The 17,153-nt window shown below is 49.9% G+C and overlaps 1 protein-coding gene across 1 annotated transcript; it reads right to left on the minus strand.

Annotated features, from left to right (window-relative positions):
* Positions 1-328: 328 nt before the first annotated feature.
* LOC120915921 (rho guanine nucleotide exchange factor 19-like) lies at positions 329-16,766 on the minus strand. Its single transcript, XM_040326764.1, has 13 exons — positions 16,474-16,766; positions 15,488-16,118; positions 14,036-14,106; positions 13,716-13,957; positions 12,323-12,483; positions 11,762-11,914; positions 8,759-8,888; positions 8,608-8,682; positions 8,416-8,508; positions 7,887-8,047; positions 6,990-7,154; positions 2,801-2,895; positions 329-1,056 (listed from the first exon to the last, which is right to left on the minus strand). The coding sequence occupies exons 1-12, from the start codon at positions 16,730-16,732 to the stop codon at positions 2,832-2,834; spliced, it is 2,205 nt and encodes a 734-aa protein (XP_040182698.1). The 5' UTR covers positions 16,733-16,766; the 3' UTR covers positions 329-1,056; positions 2,801-2,831.
* Between the last annotated feature and the right edge of the window lie 387 nt (positions 16,767-17,153).

Below are 17,153 nucleotides of genomic sequence, written 5' to 3' on the forward strand. Positions count from 1 at the left end.
ATCTGCTGTGCTGAGGTCGTGCAATTGTACATGGTGATGGTGGTGACCCCGAAAAGCAAAAATGGGGAGAGGAAAGAGGAAAGAAAGAAAGAAAGAAAGAAAGAAAGAAAGAAAGAAAGAAAGAAAGAAAGAAAGAAAGAAAGAAAGAAAGAAAGAAAGGAAACGCGTTGGGTCATCCTTGGGGATTTTTAATAAATGATAATTTTGGGCATTCTTATGCATAGTGGAGATTCGATCCTCCTCTATCCCCCTCCCCCAGTCATACATACAATCCCATCTGCACCACACAGCCCCACATATAGAAAAAATGACATTTATTTCATTTTACAAAAAAAAAACAGAAAGACGCACAAACATCATCATATAGAAAATATTGTTTTTAAAAATGCGATTCTAGTGTCAAAGCTTTTTCGGTTCTGAGCGCCTCCCGATGCTGGTTTTTGGTTGTTTACGACATTTTCATTCACTTCCTGTCTCAGTAACAACATCACCACCAGGACAGGAAGTGGGGAAAAGATCACCTCTCCTGGCAGGGCATGTTGGGGGTTGTAGTTCCTCGATGGCCCCCACTAGTAGCTGGTTTACCATTTGTGAAGGTCGGTGATTGTGTGCAGCCAATACGATCACAGAACAGAAGTGTGCCCATTGGCTGGCATATGAGGGGGAGGGACAAACGCAGACCAATCGTTTCTGTAGAAGGTCACAAGAAAGAAAGGACAAGAAAGAAAGGACTCTACATCACTTAATATTCATATTCTGGGAGGGGCCCCGGAAAGATTAGGGTGTCCCCATCCCTCACTTCCCCCCATGGTGACCCCAGAAAAAAAAAACAAAAAAAAGGAGGACCTGTCATAGCAGTGAACAAATCCTGTGTCCTGATTGGTTGTTTAAAAGTCACAGACGGCAGTGCAGGTCACCCCCATGTCTGACCCAGGAGATGCCGACAGTCTGAAAGGTCACGACCTCGAAAGAAAAAAAAATCTGGAAAAAAAGATCGATCGTTTAATCTATGAAGCGGAATGTCACCCGTATCTGATTCTTCCCATCGATCCAAATCTGAAATGACACAAAAAAAAAAAAAACGTAAGGAAAAGTAATTCTGAGTATCATTCCGCACAAGGCGACGCGTTTCGTTATTTTATAGATTCTTCACAATAAAAAAAATAGAAGATATTCGGAGCTGCAGATTAATATTCATTCCCAGAACATGAATAGGATTCTGATTGGCCAAGCGTGTTCCCAGGTTACAGCTCCGCCCCCCTCCCTGCATAGAAGGGATTGCAGTTTTCTGCTCCTTCCTGCAATCTCTAATGACCCGAAACGACCACAAGGCTGCCGGAACCTCCAAATGACATTTCCCTGGACTTCGGGTCACATTGAGATCCGGATTTCCCCTCCAGGTCGGGGAAGTTTGGTGAACTTTAATGACAGGTCCTCTTTGGAATCCGGTTTTGGGTGGATTTTCCCCCCGTTCCTGGCCTGGAAGACCCCGTTCTATATAGGGGAGTGGATTGGAGTCGGACCATTCGGCTCGGTGGTGCTGCAGATTGGCCTATAAAAGGCACTGACCCCCCCCCTCCCCATCCCCCACCCTCCTCCATTGGACGTGTTGGTTTAGCCGTGTCCTCTCCAGGTGTTTTCCACGTTTTCTCCTCCGGCGGTGTTGAAGTCACACTGGACGTCTGTGGAGAGATTCACCGAGAGACAAAGAAGGAGCCGAGAGCAGGTGAGGACTCGGCCGGGAAGACTTCTCCATTGTGCCGGTCACAGCTGACACCTGTGCCGCCGAGTATAAATAGTGCTGAACATGGACAGGAGCGCCCATTGTGTCCGCAGGTCAAAGGACACGGGAGGGGGGGGGACCCAACAGCTGGAGGGAGATAATGAGATTGGTGGGGGGAGGGCTATGCCCAGGATTCAGAGAGATTAGAGAAGAATATTGGATGATTGAGGGGCCACACTTAGGACCCCCGGATCTGAAGATCAGGAATCAGGTCTACACCCAGAATTATCCATCCCGGGGACCCAATGGAAGACTTTAGTAGGAATCCGTCACAAGAGTTTATTTCCTCAAATTTCCAGAAAAAAAAGAAAAAAAGTGAGATTTCGGTTTCCTTTTCCCAGTTTTGGTGATCGGAGCCGTATCGTGATCTTGGTGATATCAGTGATCAAGATCACAGATATCACTGATACCACCGAGATCACAGATACCACCGAGATCACAGATACCACCGAGATCACAGATACCACCGAGATCACAGATACCACCGAGATCACAGATACCACCGAGATCACAGATACCACCGAGATCACAGATACCACCGAGATCACAGATACCACCGAGATCACAGATACCACCGAGATCACAGATACCACCGAGATCACAGATACCACCGAGATCACAGATACCACCGAGATCACAGATACCACCGAGATCACAGATATCACCGAGATCACAGATACCACCGAGATCACAGATACCACCGAGATCACATCAGTGATCTCGGTGATATCAGTGATCTCAGTGATATCTGATCTCGGTGAAGTAGATTGGAGTCAATGAAGAGGGTGAAATTATTTGGGGGATTTTGGTGGTACAATAACCACTAAAGGTCTTCTGAGGATTATGGAATCTCATCTCGACGATCCTTTACCGGATCTCCTGACAGAGAACGTCCCTGGATCAAATTTCAAGTGTGCGCCGTCTTCTCTTTTAATGTTTTTTTCTTATTCTTCATATTTTGTTATTTTGTCCCGTTTTCTGGTCCCAGAAGCCCTCCCCCCCCCCCCCAGTACTTACAACCCAGAATTGTGTTCATCTTCAGCGGGTGTCAGGACTCCGCCCCCTGCGACATCTGCCAGGTGATCTGTGCGATCCAATCCTCCTTCTCCTCTCTAAAACACACAAGAAAAATACATGAAATAAAAAGAAAGGAAGGAGATGGAGAAGAGAAAAGGAGAAAGAGAAGAAAAAGGAAGACGAAGAGAAGAACAAAAAGGTGAAGAGAACCAAAGAAAAGTAAGAGAAGAGAAGAGAAGAGAAGGGAACGAAGAAAAGAGAAGAAAGGGAAGGGGAAGAGGAAGAGAAGGGAAGGAAGAGAAGAGAAGGGAAGGAAGAGAAGAGAAGGGAAGGAAGAGAAGAGAAGAAAGGGAAGAGAAGGGAAGGAAGAGAAGAGAAGAAAGGGAAGGAAGAGAAGAGAAGAAAGGGAAGGAAGAGAAGAGAAGAGAAGAGAAGAAAGGGAAGGGGAAGAGGAAGAGAAGGGAAGGAAGAGAAGAGAAGAGAAGGGAAGGAAGAGAAGGGAAGGAAGAGAAGAGAAGGGAAGGAAGAGAAGGGAAGGAAGAGAAGAAAGGGAAGGAAGAGAAGGGAAGGAAGAGAAGAGAAGAAAGGGAAGGGGAAGAGGAAGAGAAGGGAAGGAAGAGAAGAGAAGGGAAGGAAGAGAAGAGAAGGGAAGGAAGAGAAGAGAAGGGAAGGAAGAGAAGAGAAGGGAAGGAAGAGAAGAGAAGGGAAGGAAGAGAAGAGAAGGGAAGGAAGAGAAGAGAAGGGAAGGAAGAGAAGGGAAGGGAAGGAAGAGAAGAGAAGGGAAGGAAGAGAAGAGAAGAAAGGGAAGAGAAGGGAAGGAAGAGAAGAGAAGAAAGGGAAGGAAGAGAAGAGAAGAAAGGGAAGGAAGAGAAGAGAAGAAAGGGAAGGAAGAGAAGAGAAGAGAAGAGAAGAGAAGGGAAGGAAGAGAAGAGAAGAGAAGAGAGAAGAGAAGAGAAGAGAAGAGAAAAGAGAAGGGAAGGAAGAGAATAGAAGAAAGGGAAGAGAAGAGAAAAGAGAAGGGAAGGAAGAGAATAGAAGAAAGGGAAGGGGAAGAGGAAGAGAAGGGAAGGAAGAGAAGAGAAGAAAAGAAAGGGAAGGAAGAGAAGAGAAGAAAAGAAAGGGAAGGAAGAGAAGAAAAGAAAGGGAAGGAAGAGAAAAGAGAAGAGAAGAAAGGAAGAGAAGGGAAGGAAGATGGAATATAATTTCTGAGTTTTTTCCCCTCGGATTATTTTTGCCAAATTGCAACAAAAGATTAAAAACATTTTTTTTGAAAAGCCCCACAAAATCTGATTTGTGAGCCCCTCCTGAATAGTTGGGGTCTCGTCGCCCAAACACATATAATAGTTGGGGGTCTCGTCGCCCAAACACATATAATAGTTGGGGGTCTCGTCACCCAAACACAGAGAATAGTTGGGGGTCCCGTCACCTAGACACAGAGAATAGTTGGGGGTCTCGTCGCCCAAACACAGAGAATAGTTGGGGGTCTCGTCGCCCAAACACAGAGAATAGTTGGGGGTCTCGTCACCCAAACACAGAGAATAGTTGGGGGTCTCGTCGCCCAAACACAGAGAATAGTTGGGGGTCTCGTCGCCCAAACACAGCGAATAGTTGGGGGTCTCGTCGCCCAAACACAGAGAATAGTTGGGGGTCTCGTCGCCCAAACACAGAGAATAGTTGGGGGTCTCGTCGCCCAAACACAGAGAATAGTTGGGGGTCTCGTCGCCCAAACACAGAGATAATATTTGGGGGTCTCGTCGCCCAAACACAGAGAATAGTTGGGGGTCTCGTCGCCCAAACACAGAGAATAGTTGGGGGGTCTCGTCGCCCAAACACAGAGAATAGTTGGGGGTCTCGTCACCCAAACACAGAGAATAGTTGGGGGTCTCGTCGCCCAAACACAAATAGTTGGGGGTCTCGTCGCCCAAACACAGCGAATAGTTGGGGGTCTCGTCGCCCAAACACAGCGAATAGTTGGGGGTCTCGTCGCCCAAACACAGAGAATAGTTGGGGGTCTCGTCACCCAAACACAGAGAATAGTTGGGGGTCTCGTCGCCCAAACACAAATAGTTGGGGGTCTCGTCGCCCAAACACAGCGAATAGTTGGGGGTCTCGTCACCTAGACACAGAGAATAGTTGGGGGTCTCGTCGCCCAAACACACAGAATAGTTGGGGGTCCCGTCACCTAGACACAGAGAATAGTTGGGGGTCTCGTCGCCCAAACACAGAGAATAGTTGGGGGTCTTGTCACCCAAACACAGAGAATAGTTGGGGGTCTCGTCGCCCAAACACAGAGAATAGTTGAGGGTCTCGTCACCCAAACACAGAGAATAGTTGGGGGTCTCGTCGCCCAAACACAGAGAATAGTTGGGGGTCTCGTCGCCCAAACACAGAGAATAGTTGGGGGTCTCGTCGCCCAAACACAGAGATAATATTTGGGGGTCTCGTCGCCCAAACACAGAGAATAGTTGGGGGTCTCGTCGCCCAAACACATATAATAGTTGGGGGTCTCGTCGCCCAAACACAGAGAATAGTTGGGGGTCTCGTCGCCCAAACACAGAGAATAGTTGGGGGTCTCGTCGCCCAAACACAGAGAATAGTTGGGGGTCTCGTCGCCCAAACACAGAGAATAGTTGGGGGTCTCATCACCCAAACACAGAGAATAGTTGGGGGTCTCGTCGCCCAAACACAGAGAATAGTTGGGGGGTCTCGTCGCCCAAACACAGAGAATAGTTGGGGGTCTCGTCGCCCAAACACAGCGAATAGTTGGGGGTCTCGTCGCCCAAACACAGCGAATAGTTGGGGGTCTCGTCGCCCAAACACAGCGAATAGTTGGGGGTCTCGTCGCCCAAACACAGCGAATAGTTGGGGGTCTCGTCGCCCAAACACAGAGAATAGTTGGGGGTCTCGTCGCCCAAACACAGAGATAATATTTGGGGGTCTCGTCGCCCAAACACAGAATAGTTGGGGGTCTCGTCGCCCAAACACAGAGAATAGTTTGGGGTCTCGTCGCCCAAACACAGAGATAATATTTGGGGGTCTCGTCGCCCAAACACAGAGAATAGTTGGGGGTCTCGTCGCCCAAACACAGAGAATAGTTGGGGGTCTCGTCGCCCAAACACAGAGAATAGTTGGGGGTCTCGTCGCCCAAACACAGAGAATAGTTGGGGGTCTCGTCACCCAAACACAGAGAATAGTTGGGGGTCTCGTCGCCCAAACACAGAGAATAGTTGGGGGTCTCGTCGCCCAAACACAGCGAATAGTTGGGGGTCTCGTCGCCCAAACACAGAGAATAGTTGGGGGTCTCGTCGCCCAAACACAGAGAATAGTTGGGGGTCTCGTCGCCCAAACACAGAGAATAGTTGGGGGTCTCGTCGCCCAAACACAGAGATAATATTTGGGGGTCTCGTCGCCCAAACACAGAGAATAGTTGGGGGTCTCGTCGCCCAAACACAGAGAATAGTTGGGGGGTCTCGTCGCCCAAACACAGAGAATAGTTGGGGGTCTCGTCGCCCAAACACAGAGAATATTTGGGGGTCTCGTCGCCCAAACACAGAGAATAGTTGGGGGTCTCGTCGCCCAAACACAGAGAATAGTTGGGGGTCTCGTCGCCCAAACACAGAGAATAGTTGGGGGTCTCGTCGCCCAAACACAGAGAATAGTTGGGGGTCTCGTCACCCAAACACAGAGAATAGTTGGGGGTCTCGTCGCCCAAACACAAATAGTTGGGGGTCTCGTCGCCCAAACACAGCGAATAGTTGGGGGTCTCGTCGCCCAAACACAGAGAATAGTTGGGGGGTCTCGTCGCCCAAACACAGAGAATAGTTGGGGGGTCTCGTCGCCCAAACACAGAGAATAGTTGGGGGGTCTCGTCGCCCAAACACAGAGAATAGTTGGGGGTCTCGTCGCCCAAACACAGAGAATAGTTGGGGGTCTCGTCGCCCAAACACAGAGAATAGTTGGGGGTCTCGTTACCTAAACACAGAGAATAGTTGGGGGTCTCGTCACCCAAACACAGAGAATAGTTGGGGGTCTCGTCACCCAAACACAGAGAATAGTTGGGGGGTCTCGTCGCCCAAACACAGAGATAATATTTGAAGAGGGAGAAAAAGCTAAAGAAGAACCCCGAGCAGCCATAAACCCCGCCCCTTTCCCGGAGGTTGGGCGTGGCGCGGTGGAGGGCGGGACTTACTCGCTGGGCGCCTGGAGGACGATATCACAGCTCAGGCCGAGGTGGTTGTGCGCGAGGCGGAGGAGGAACACCAGATCACTGGGAAGACCCAGAGCTTTGGCTTTCACGTGGTCGGCCGTCACCCGTCCGCGTCTGGCGTAATCCGTCACCAAGAAGCGCCCTGTGCTGGGGGGAGAGAGAGAGGGTTAAATACCTCACCGTCTTCATTATAATGACCCTCCCCCCCACCCCCCTCCTTCATAGGTCTACCGGCTCCTCCCCCTGGACTGAAACGCCTTCCTCCGTATTTCCCTGCACACTGTGAGCTTCTCACCATGTGCATTAGAAGCTGCAGCAAGACAAACAGCCCCGCCCCGTTTCCCAAGCCTGACTGTCCCTGGCCCCGCCCCTTTCATTGAATTTCAGTTCTTCCAATCATGGAGGCTGCTCAACATCACATGTGGGTGTGGCCAGGACAAGGGGTGGGCAGGACGGGAGGCTGCCCCTGGCACAATGGTTTATTGCAGGGATGGGGGGCACCCTGACCCTAAGGGAAAGGAGGGGCATAGTTTGGCATCTTTGCCCTGGGCGCTGGATGACCTTGTCCCGGCACTGGGTGTGGCCTATGCAAATACCACCCGCCTAGGACCGCCCACTCCTCTAGACTGGCACATAATCAAGGGTATTTTGATATTTGCATAACTCCTCCCACTGCTTGCATCAGGAATGAGGGCTCTGGAAAGGAGGAGTACTGAGGCTGGGAGGCGGTGATGTTTACAGGAAGCCCCTCCCACCAGCCTTAATCTGCCTGCATTGCATAAAGAAACACAGAGACCCGGTGATGACATCACAGGGACTATAATAAGGCGTGGTTTTATTTAGAAATGTCATCATCACGGCGGCTCGGCTCACACTCACTCTGTTTTGTTAGACAAGAGCAGCAAGTCGCTGAAAAGATGGAGGTAAATGGGTTTGGTGGTCAAACCGGAGCGGTGACCGGATCCCGGATCCTGGAAGAAGATCCGGATCAGTTCTCCGTGCTGGATGAGGACACGCCCCCTGGAGATGAGAGGAACAGCCTGAAAAAAAATAAAAAAAAATAAAACAGGAACACCGAAAAAAATGATAGAAATGTATTTTCCTGGAATTCCCATCAATGTTATCATAAAGAGGACCTGTCATCAGCAATGGGACACCTCCACCTGTCAGTCAGTGACTCCGCCTAGGCTGAGATGTCATCAGTCTGCTGCAGGCAGGAGGAAGCATTTCCTCAGTCTCCCCCCCCCCCCCCAGTGATCAGACTGTACATAGTAACTTTGTAGAAGGAGGAGGAGTCATTTCCTCAGTCTCCCCTCCAGGTACTGCACAGGCACCAGGTGACAGGTCCTCTTTACTTTACACAACATGAAGGATGAATCGATGAACTTTGGTGCGATTGGCGCCCCACCTTTGTGTTCTGGAAGTCCATGTGTTTCTCCAGAAGGACGAGCTCCTCGGTCTGCATCATGCGGCGCACCCCCTCATCGCACTGCGTCACGATCTGCACACGGGAGAGAGCGGTCACCGCGCCGATCCAGAGACAAACATCACCCAGAATATTCCAGAACTAGACATTTCTCCACCAAATATATCCCCTCACCTGGCCAACCGCCGACGCCGCGTCTCCAATGGAGGACACCAGCCGGAAATCACTCTGCGCCAGTTTCAGGATGTTCTATGAAGAGGAGAAGAAGAATAACAAATGGAGGATGGGAATGACAAAACGACCAACATGAGCCATGGTGACCTACCTCCAGGAGGATCTTCAGGCGGGTTATCCTCTGGAAGGGGAGGGCCAGGAAAGATTTCAGGGGTTGTCTCTTACAAACCGGCTGCTCCTCCAACTGCTGGAGAACCTGAAGGAACGTTCCATTCTCTCGGCTGATACAAAGAGAAAGATGGAATTTATATCCAATTTTTAACAACCAACTCCACCAACATCGCCATCATCACCACCAACGCCATCACCACCACCATCAACAGCGCCATCATCACCACCACCATCAACATCGCCAACAGCGCCATCATCACCACCAACACCATCACCATCAGAGCCATCATCACCATCAGCGCCATCATCACCACCAGCGCCATCATCACCACCAACACCATCACCATCAGCGCCATCATCACCACCAACACCATCACCATCAGCGCCATCATCACCACCAGCGCCATCATCACCACCATCACCACCAACGCCATCAACATCGCCATCATCACCACCAACGTCGTCGTCAACTCCACCAACACCACTATCAACATCACCAACAGCGCCATCACCACCAACACCATCAACTCCACCAACACCTCCACCACCGTCATCGTCGTCAACTCCACCACCGTCATCGTCGTCAACTCCACCACCGTCATCGTCGTCAACTCCACCACCGTCATCGTCGTCAACTCCACCACCGTCATCGTCGTCAACTCCACCACCGTCATCGTCGTCAACTCCACCACCGTCATCGTCGTCAACTCCACCACCGTCATCGTCGTCAACTCCACCACCGTCATCGTCGTCAACTCCACCACCGTCATCGTCGTCAACTCCACCACCGTCATCGTCGTCAACTCCACCACCGTCATCGTCGTCAACTCCACCACCGTCATCGTCGTCAACTCCACCACCGTCATCGTCGTCAACTCCACCACCGTCATCGTCGTCAACTCCACCACCGTCATCGTCGTCAACTCCACCACCGTCATCGTCGTCAACTCCACCACCGTCATCGTCGTCAACTCCACCACCGTCATCGTCGTCAACTCCACCACCGTCATCGTCGTCAACACCACCATCGTCACCGCCGTCATCATCATCATCATCACCATCACCACCGTCTGAGGGGGAAAATTCCTATATTTGGAGAAAGAAGCAAGAAAGAGCAGAACCACCCACTCAATATCATGTATGATGATCATTAACTTTTGTAGCCAAACTGTACACACCGCCTGCATCTCCATGAAGCAGAAAAAACGTGAAGAATTTTACACCGGAGGACAGAAAGAAATAAAACAATATTTTTGTAATAAATTTATAAACAAACGTCACATTTACAGATAAAAACTGAACAATGTAACTGAACAATGTAACAAAAAAAGGACACGAATGTAAAAAGCTTCCCTTGCCTTCTGTCCATAACAGAGTGCGCGTCTCAGGGTGGGGGTAGTGCAGCTCCCATAGCCACCCCATGGGGTGGAGGGTTTATACCTATAGTTTTATATTTTCTTTTACGAAAGAAAAAAAAAAATCTAACCAATGGCAAAGTGACTGGCAGTACTAGTATTTTTTGCCCCCCAGTGACTGGCGGTACTAGCATTTCTTGCCCCCGAGTGACTGAAGGTACTAGTATTTCTTGCCCCCCAGTTACTGGAGGTACTAGTATTTCTTGCCCCCCAGTGACTGGAGGTACTAGTATTTTTTGCCCCCCCAGAGACTGGAGGTACTAGTATTTCTTGCCCCCCAGTGACTGGAGGTACTAGTATTTCTTGCCCCTTAGTGACTGGAGGTACTAGTATTTTTTGCCCCCCCAGTGACTGGAGGTACTAGTATTTCTTGCCCCCCCAGTGACTGGAGGTACTAGTATTTCTTGCCCCCCAGTGACTGGAGGTACTAGTATTTCTTGCCCCCCAGTGACTGGAGGTACTAGTATTTCTTGCCCCCCAGTGACTGGAGGTACTAGTATTTCTTGCCCCCCAGTGACTGGAGGTACTAGTATTTCTTGCCCCCCAGTGACTGGAGGTACTAGTATTTCTTGCCCCTTAGTGACTGGAGGTACTAGTATTTTTTGCCCCCCCAGTGACTGGAGGTACTAGTATTTCTTGCCCCCCAGTGACTGGAGGTACTAGTATTTCTTGCCCCCCAGTGACTGGAGGTACTAGTATTTCTTGCCCCCCAGTGACTGGAGGTACTAGTATTTCTTGCCCCTTAGTGACTGGAGGTACTAGTATTTTTTGCCCCCCCAGTGACTGGAGGTACTAGTATTTCTTGCCCCCCAGTGACTGGAGGTACTAGTATTTCTTGCCCCTTAGTGACTGGAGGTACTAGTATTTTTTGCCCCCCCAGTGACTGGAGGTACTAGTATTTTTTGCCCCCCCGGTGACTGGAGGTACTAGTATTTCTTGCCCCCCGGTGACTGGAGGTACTAGTATTTCTTGCCCCCCAGTGACTGGAGGTACTAGTATTTCTTGCCCCCCAATGACTGGAGGTACTAGTATTTCTTGCCCCCCCCCCCCCCCAGTGACAAAAAGCATACAAATGTCTCTTTCCTGAAAGAATCATAAAAATTGTCAAAATCTTCCCTCGCCTTCTGTCCATAAAACTAGTGTGTGTCTCAGGGTGGGGGTAGTGCAGCTCCCATAGCCGCCCCATGGGATGGAGGGTCTATACTTATAGTTTTATATTTGTATCCCCCCCCCCCCAAAAAAATAACCAAAACCACACCCATCACTTTTTTCTAACCAATGGCAAAGTGACTGATAGAACTTGTACTTTTTTTGCCCCCCAGTGACTTGGAGGTACTAGTATTTTTTGCCCCCCAGTGACTTGGAGGTACTAGTATTTTTTGCCCCCCAGTGACTGGAGGTACTAGTATTTTTTGCCCCCCAGTGACTGGAGGTACTAGTATTTTTTGCCCCCCAGTGACTTGGAGGTACTAGTATTTTTTGCCCCCCAGTGACTTGGAGGTACTAGTATTTTTTGCCCCCCAGTGACTGGCGGTACTTGTATAGATAGGTCACCTTTCATGACTTACACCAGCTGCTGCATGAGCTTCTCTTGGTACATCTGGTTGGTGACGTAGGGAATGTAGACTCGGTGGAAGACTGAACAATGTCTCAGGACCCGATCTCCGAGGTCCCTCAGAAAGACGTCCTTCTCCAGTCCTTCCTCTAGATCCAGTAGGAACCTGAAGAGAGTTTATTGGGGAATATTAATGAGACTGTTATTAGACATGTGCAATTTGTTTAGTTCCGAATTGTTTTTTTACCAAATTTTGTCAAAATTCGTTAATGCCAACATTTTTTGATTTCCGAATTTTACAATTTCCGAATTTCAGAAATTCAAAGTTTCAGAAAATCTGAAATTGGAAAATTAGAAAGTCAAATTTTTTTCTAAATTTCCGAAAAAAGCTAAAAAAACGAATAAAAACTAAAATGAACAAATTTTTCAGCAGGCCACAGGTCTAGTAAAAACATTATAAATAAAGCGTTGAGGATTCATTACTAGGACCGGGAAGAAAGGATTTAGGGCTGAACACTTTACTGTTGGGGGGGGGGGGGGACCAAGGAGCAGACCATGAAGATTTTTCTTGTACCTCTCGCTGACCTGGCAGACACTGGGGAGGTTGGAGAAGAGGGTGTGCTTGTCAGAGGTAACGAGACAGTCGGAGAGACTTTTGGACTTCTGGAAGTGATTGATGACTACGGAGAGGCTGCGCTGGTAGGAGGCCTCCGATACCACCACCTCGAACATTGCCTGGGGGGAGACACAACCAGATCAGTCATCGTAATCCTACTAACGCGACGGGCCAATCAGAGGCGAGGACAGCACAAGGGTATGTCTGCTGATAAGACTGGGCGGGCAATCCCGCTTCTAGAAAACATTGGAAGCCATTGGTGGAGGTTACCCAGCCCATTGGACACCTAGGAGCTCAACATGGTTGGCTTAAGTGCCAATTGATGAGCGGAGAGATGTGTCGGGAACCAACCACAGTTGGTAAAGTAATTGAGAGGCTCTATTTTCTCTTTGCATTGAATGAGGACTTCTTCAGGGCCAAAGGAATGCAGTAGACTTCATCAGTGACCCATTTTGTGGACACAATGTCTATGATGAACCCACCCAACACTCTACATCCCCGGAGACTCCTTCCCCCAGAGTCAGATGTCCGAGCAGATGAAGAAATCCTTTCCCATCTTTTTTTTACAATAAGAGGAGGAACTTTAGAGGTCCTCATGGTCACCCCCGGAGGATTCGGATTCCCCAGATACAGCTGGACATGTTGACCAATCATGAAGTCACTAAAAGGTATCCATCAGTGATTAACCAACTCTGGACTCCACAAGCCATGAAGATAACAGAATATTGCAGCTTTAGGTTCAAGACACCTCGGACCTCCTTCCCTTTTGGGTTCAGGTTGCCCCTTACCCTCCTACACTTGTGGGTTCAGGACACCCCGGACCTCCTACACTTGTGGGTTCAGGACACCTCGAACCTCCTACACTTGTGGATCCAGGACACCCCGGACCTCCTGCACTTGCCCCTTACCCTCCTACACTTGTGGGTCCAGGTCACCCCGGGCCTTCTGCACTTGCCCCTTACCCTCCTACACTTGTGGGTCCAGGACACCCCAGACCTCCTGCACTTGTGGGTCAGGACACCCCGGACCTCCTGCACTTGCCGCTAACCCTCCTACACTTGTGGGTCCAGGACACCCTGGGCCTTCTGCACTTGTGGGTCAGGACACCCCGGACCTCCTACACTTGTGGGTCAGGACACCCCGGACCTCCTACACTTGCCCCTTACCCTCCTACACTTGTGGGTCCAGGACACCCCGGGCCTTCTGCACTTGTGGGTCCAGGACACCCCGGACCTCCTGCACTTGCCCCTTACCCTCCTACACTTGTGGGTCCAGGACACCCCGGGCCTTCTGCACTTGTGGGTCAGGACACCCCGGCCTCCTACACTTGTGGGTTTGGGTTGCCTCTTACCTCCTGTAGTTGCTTCCGTTGCATGGTCATGGTTTTAGTGATCCCTCTCTCCTTCACTTCTGGTAGCTCCTGCCACAGAGAAGATGTGTAGAGACGGGGAGTCCCATCGCTGGAGTAACTTCTAGGCAAAGTTGGGGAAGTGTTGTCAGCCAACGCCAGGGAGGAGTTGACAGAGTGGATGAAGGGGGACTGGCCTGGACCTCCTTTGGTGTAGTGCACACAATAGTCCTGATAGAGAGGTTCTGGAGACAGGACACACAGGTCAGGTTCTGAGCAAGGACCACCATAAGGCTAACAAATACCACAGAAGATATTCTCACGTGTGTGGACAAATTTGGACCCCTTCTGCCTCTGACGGTACGACCCTTTCCTCATCAGTCTCTCAAACAGGCTGAGCGGAAAAATAACATCATCAGAACAATCGATTAATAGATTGATGGGGGAGGTCAGAGATCCTGGTTACATCATAGACTTACTCTATCCCCCTCCCCTCCCCATGGTCCTGGGTGCAGTTACCCCATTTTCCCTTCCCATAGCCATGGTCCTTGACCTCGATTGGGGATGAGTGACCTAGAACAATTGGGAATTGGCCTCTAAAACCACCATCAACACATCACCAGCATCACCATCAACACCACCACCACCGACACCACCATCATCAACATCACCATCACCACCGACACCACCACCACCATCAAGACATCACCAACACCACCATCAGCATCACCATCAAGACATCACCAACACCACCATCAGCATCACCATCAACATCACCAATACCATCATCATCAACACCACCACCATCATCAACACCACCACCAACATCAACACCACCACCAACATCAACACCACCACCAACATCAACACCACCAACATCATCATCAACACCACCATCAGCATCACCAATACCATCAACACATCACAAACACCACCATCAGCATCAGCATCCCCATCAACATCACCAATACCACCACCACTACCATCATCAACACCACCACCATCATCATCAACACCACCACCACCATCATCAACACCACCACCAACACCACCACCATCATCATCAACACCACTATCATCATCATCAGCATCACCAATACCATCAACACATCACAAACACCACCATCAGCATCAGCATCCCCATCAACATCACCAATACCACCACCACTACCATCATCAACACCACCACCACCATCATCATCATCAACACCACCACCACCATCATCAACACCACCACCACCATCATCATCAACATCACCACCACCATCAACACCACCACCACCACCACCACCATCATCATCATCAACACCACCACCACCATCATCATCAACACCACCACCACCATCAACACCACCATCATCAACATCAGCATCACCAATACCATCAACACATCACAAACACCACCATCAGCATCAGCATCCCCATCAACATCACCAATACCACCGACACCACCACCACTACCATCATCATCAACACCACCATCAGCATCACCAATACCATCGACACACCACCATCAGCATCACCATCAACACCACCACCACCATCATCATCATCATCAACACCACCACCACCATCATCATCAACACCACCACCACCATCATCAACACCACTACCATCATCAACACCACCACCACCATCATCACCACCACCACAAGTCTAGAAGAACGTGCTGTGTGACCTCCAAGAAGGGGAAACCACATTGTATATAAAAAAATTAAGAACATTTTTGCTAACATAATGGCCAGAGCAAGAAGGAAATCCTTAGGTTACTGTACCTTGGCTCCTGGTGGGCGGGGACAGTCTGTCCTAAGATTTGTGCCTTTGGCTCCTGGTGGGTGGGGACTGTCTGTCCCAAGATCTCCTGTGTCCTTGGCTCCTGGTGGGTGGCGACTGCCTGTTCTGAGACCCGCCATCTCCTTGGCTTCTTGGGAGTGGGAGTTATCTCTCCTTTGACCTCCTGTGTCCGTGTCTCCTGATGGGTGGGAAGTGGCTGTCCTGAGACCTCCAGCTTCCTTGGCTCCTGGTGGGTGGGGACTGTCTGTCCCGAGATCTCCTGTGTCCTTGGCTCCTGGTGGGTGGCAACTGCCTGTTCCGAGACCCGCCATCTCCTTGGCTTCTTGGGAGTGGGAGTTATCTCTCCTTTCACCTCCTGTGTCTCCTGATGGGTGGGAAGTGGCTGTCCTGGGACCTCCAGCTCCCTTGGCTCCTGGTGGGTGGGAACTGTCAGTTCTGTAACCTCCTCTCTCCTCTTCCCTGGGTCCTGGATGAGGGGGGAGGCACTGGAAGGGTGGTCCAATGCCTTGTTTGGGGTATTCGGTAGTGCCAAGGAGTCCATAGGCTGAGAACACAGAGGGGTCTCATCTCCAGGAGGCAGATACACAGGATTGTCAAAAATTTCGGATCCTTCTGCAAAGATACAACACCACCCTATAAAACCCGGCCTGTGGCGGCTTCATTACATCTAGACAGTCAGTTCACATCCCAGTAAAACAAAAGTAGCCATTTGGATTGTGAAGGACTGAAAAACTAATCACCACTGTGGTTTCCAGAGAAGCCATTAATATGGCATATCAAAGGACCTGACAATTTAAATGTCATTATTTTTCTTTATAAAAGGTCAGTTTTGCTGCAGCAGGTTCTATACATGCTACAGATGCCCTACTTTACAGGCAGACAAAGGGGACCCCCAGGCACTATCATTTATTGTTGCAAGGCCCAACTCTACCCAGGTACACCTCATTATGAACTCTGTATGTCTCACCTTCTATGAGCGGCAAGGCCCCGGGTTGCTGATCCGTGAGGGGCCGGGGCCGGACGTCGTCGTAGGACTTCCACTTCCCTCTGTAGATGCGTTTCCCCGGCTTCGTATTCCGGAATATTCTAAATAACAATCGTTCTCTGTGTCTGCGCTGAGGCAACACCGGCTTACAGGACTGAGGGCAAGAAGAGCTCCGCTTAACCGTCACCTCCCCCGCCGGCGGGGACGCCGCGTACGAGCGCTTCCGGCAAAACATCGCCATCCCTGGGGGAGGGGCAACACCACGAATCACTGACCGGCCTACAGATACCGAGAATTACACCCGACATACAGGACAAGAGAAGTGGTACTGTGCAGAGTCCATACATACAGAATAAGAGGAGATACCGAGAATTACACCCGACATACAGGACAAGAGAAGTAGTACTGTGCAGAGTCCATACATACAGAATAAGAGGAGATACCGAGAATTACACCCGACATACAGGACAGGAGAAGTAGTACTGTGCAGAGTCCATACATACAGAATAAGAGGAGATACAGAGAATTACACCCGACATACAGGACAGGAGAAGTAGTACTGTGCAGAGTCCATACATACAGAATAAGAGGAGATACAGAGAATTACACCCGACATACAGGACAGGAGAAGTAGTACTGTGCAGAGCCCATACATACAGAAT

The sequence above is a fragment of the Rana temporaria genome, chromosome 10 (assembly GCF_905171775.1).
Source record: "Rana temporaria chromosome 10, aRanTem1.1, whole genome shotgun sequence".
In the NCBI taxonomy this organism is placed as follows: Eukaryota; Metazoa; Chordata; class Amphibia; order Anura; family Ranidae; genus Rana; species Rana temporaria.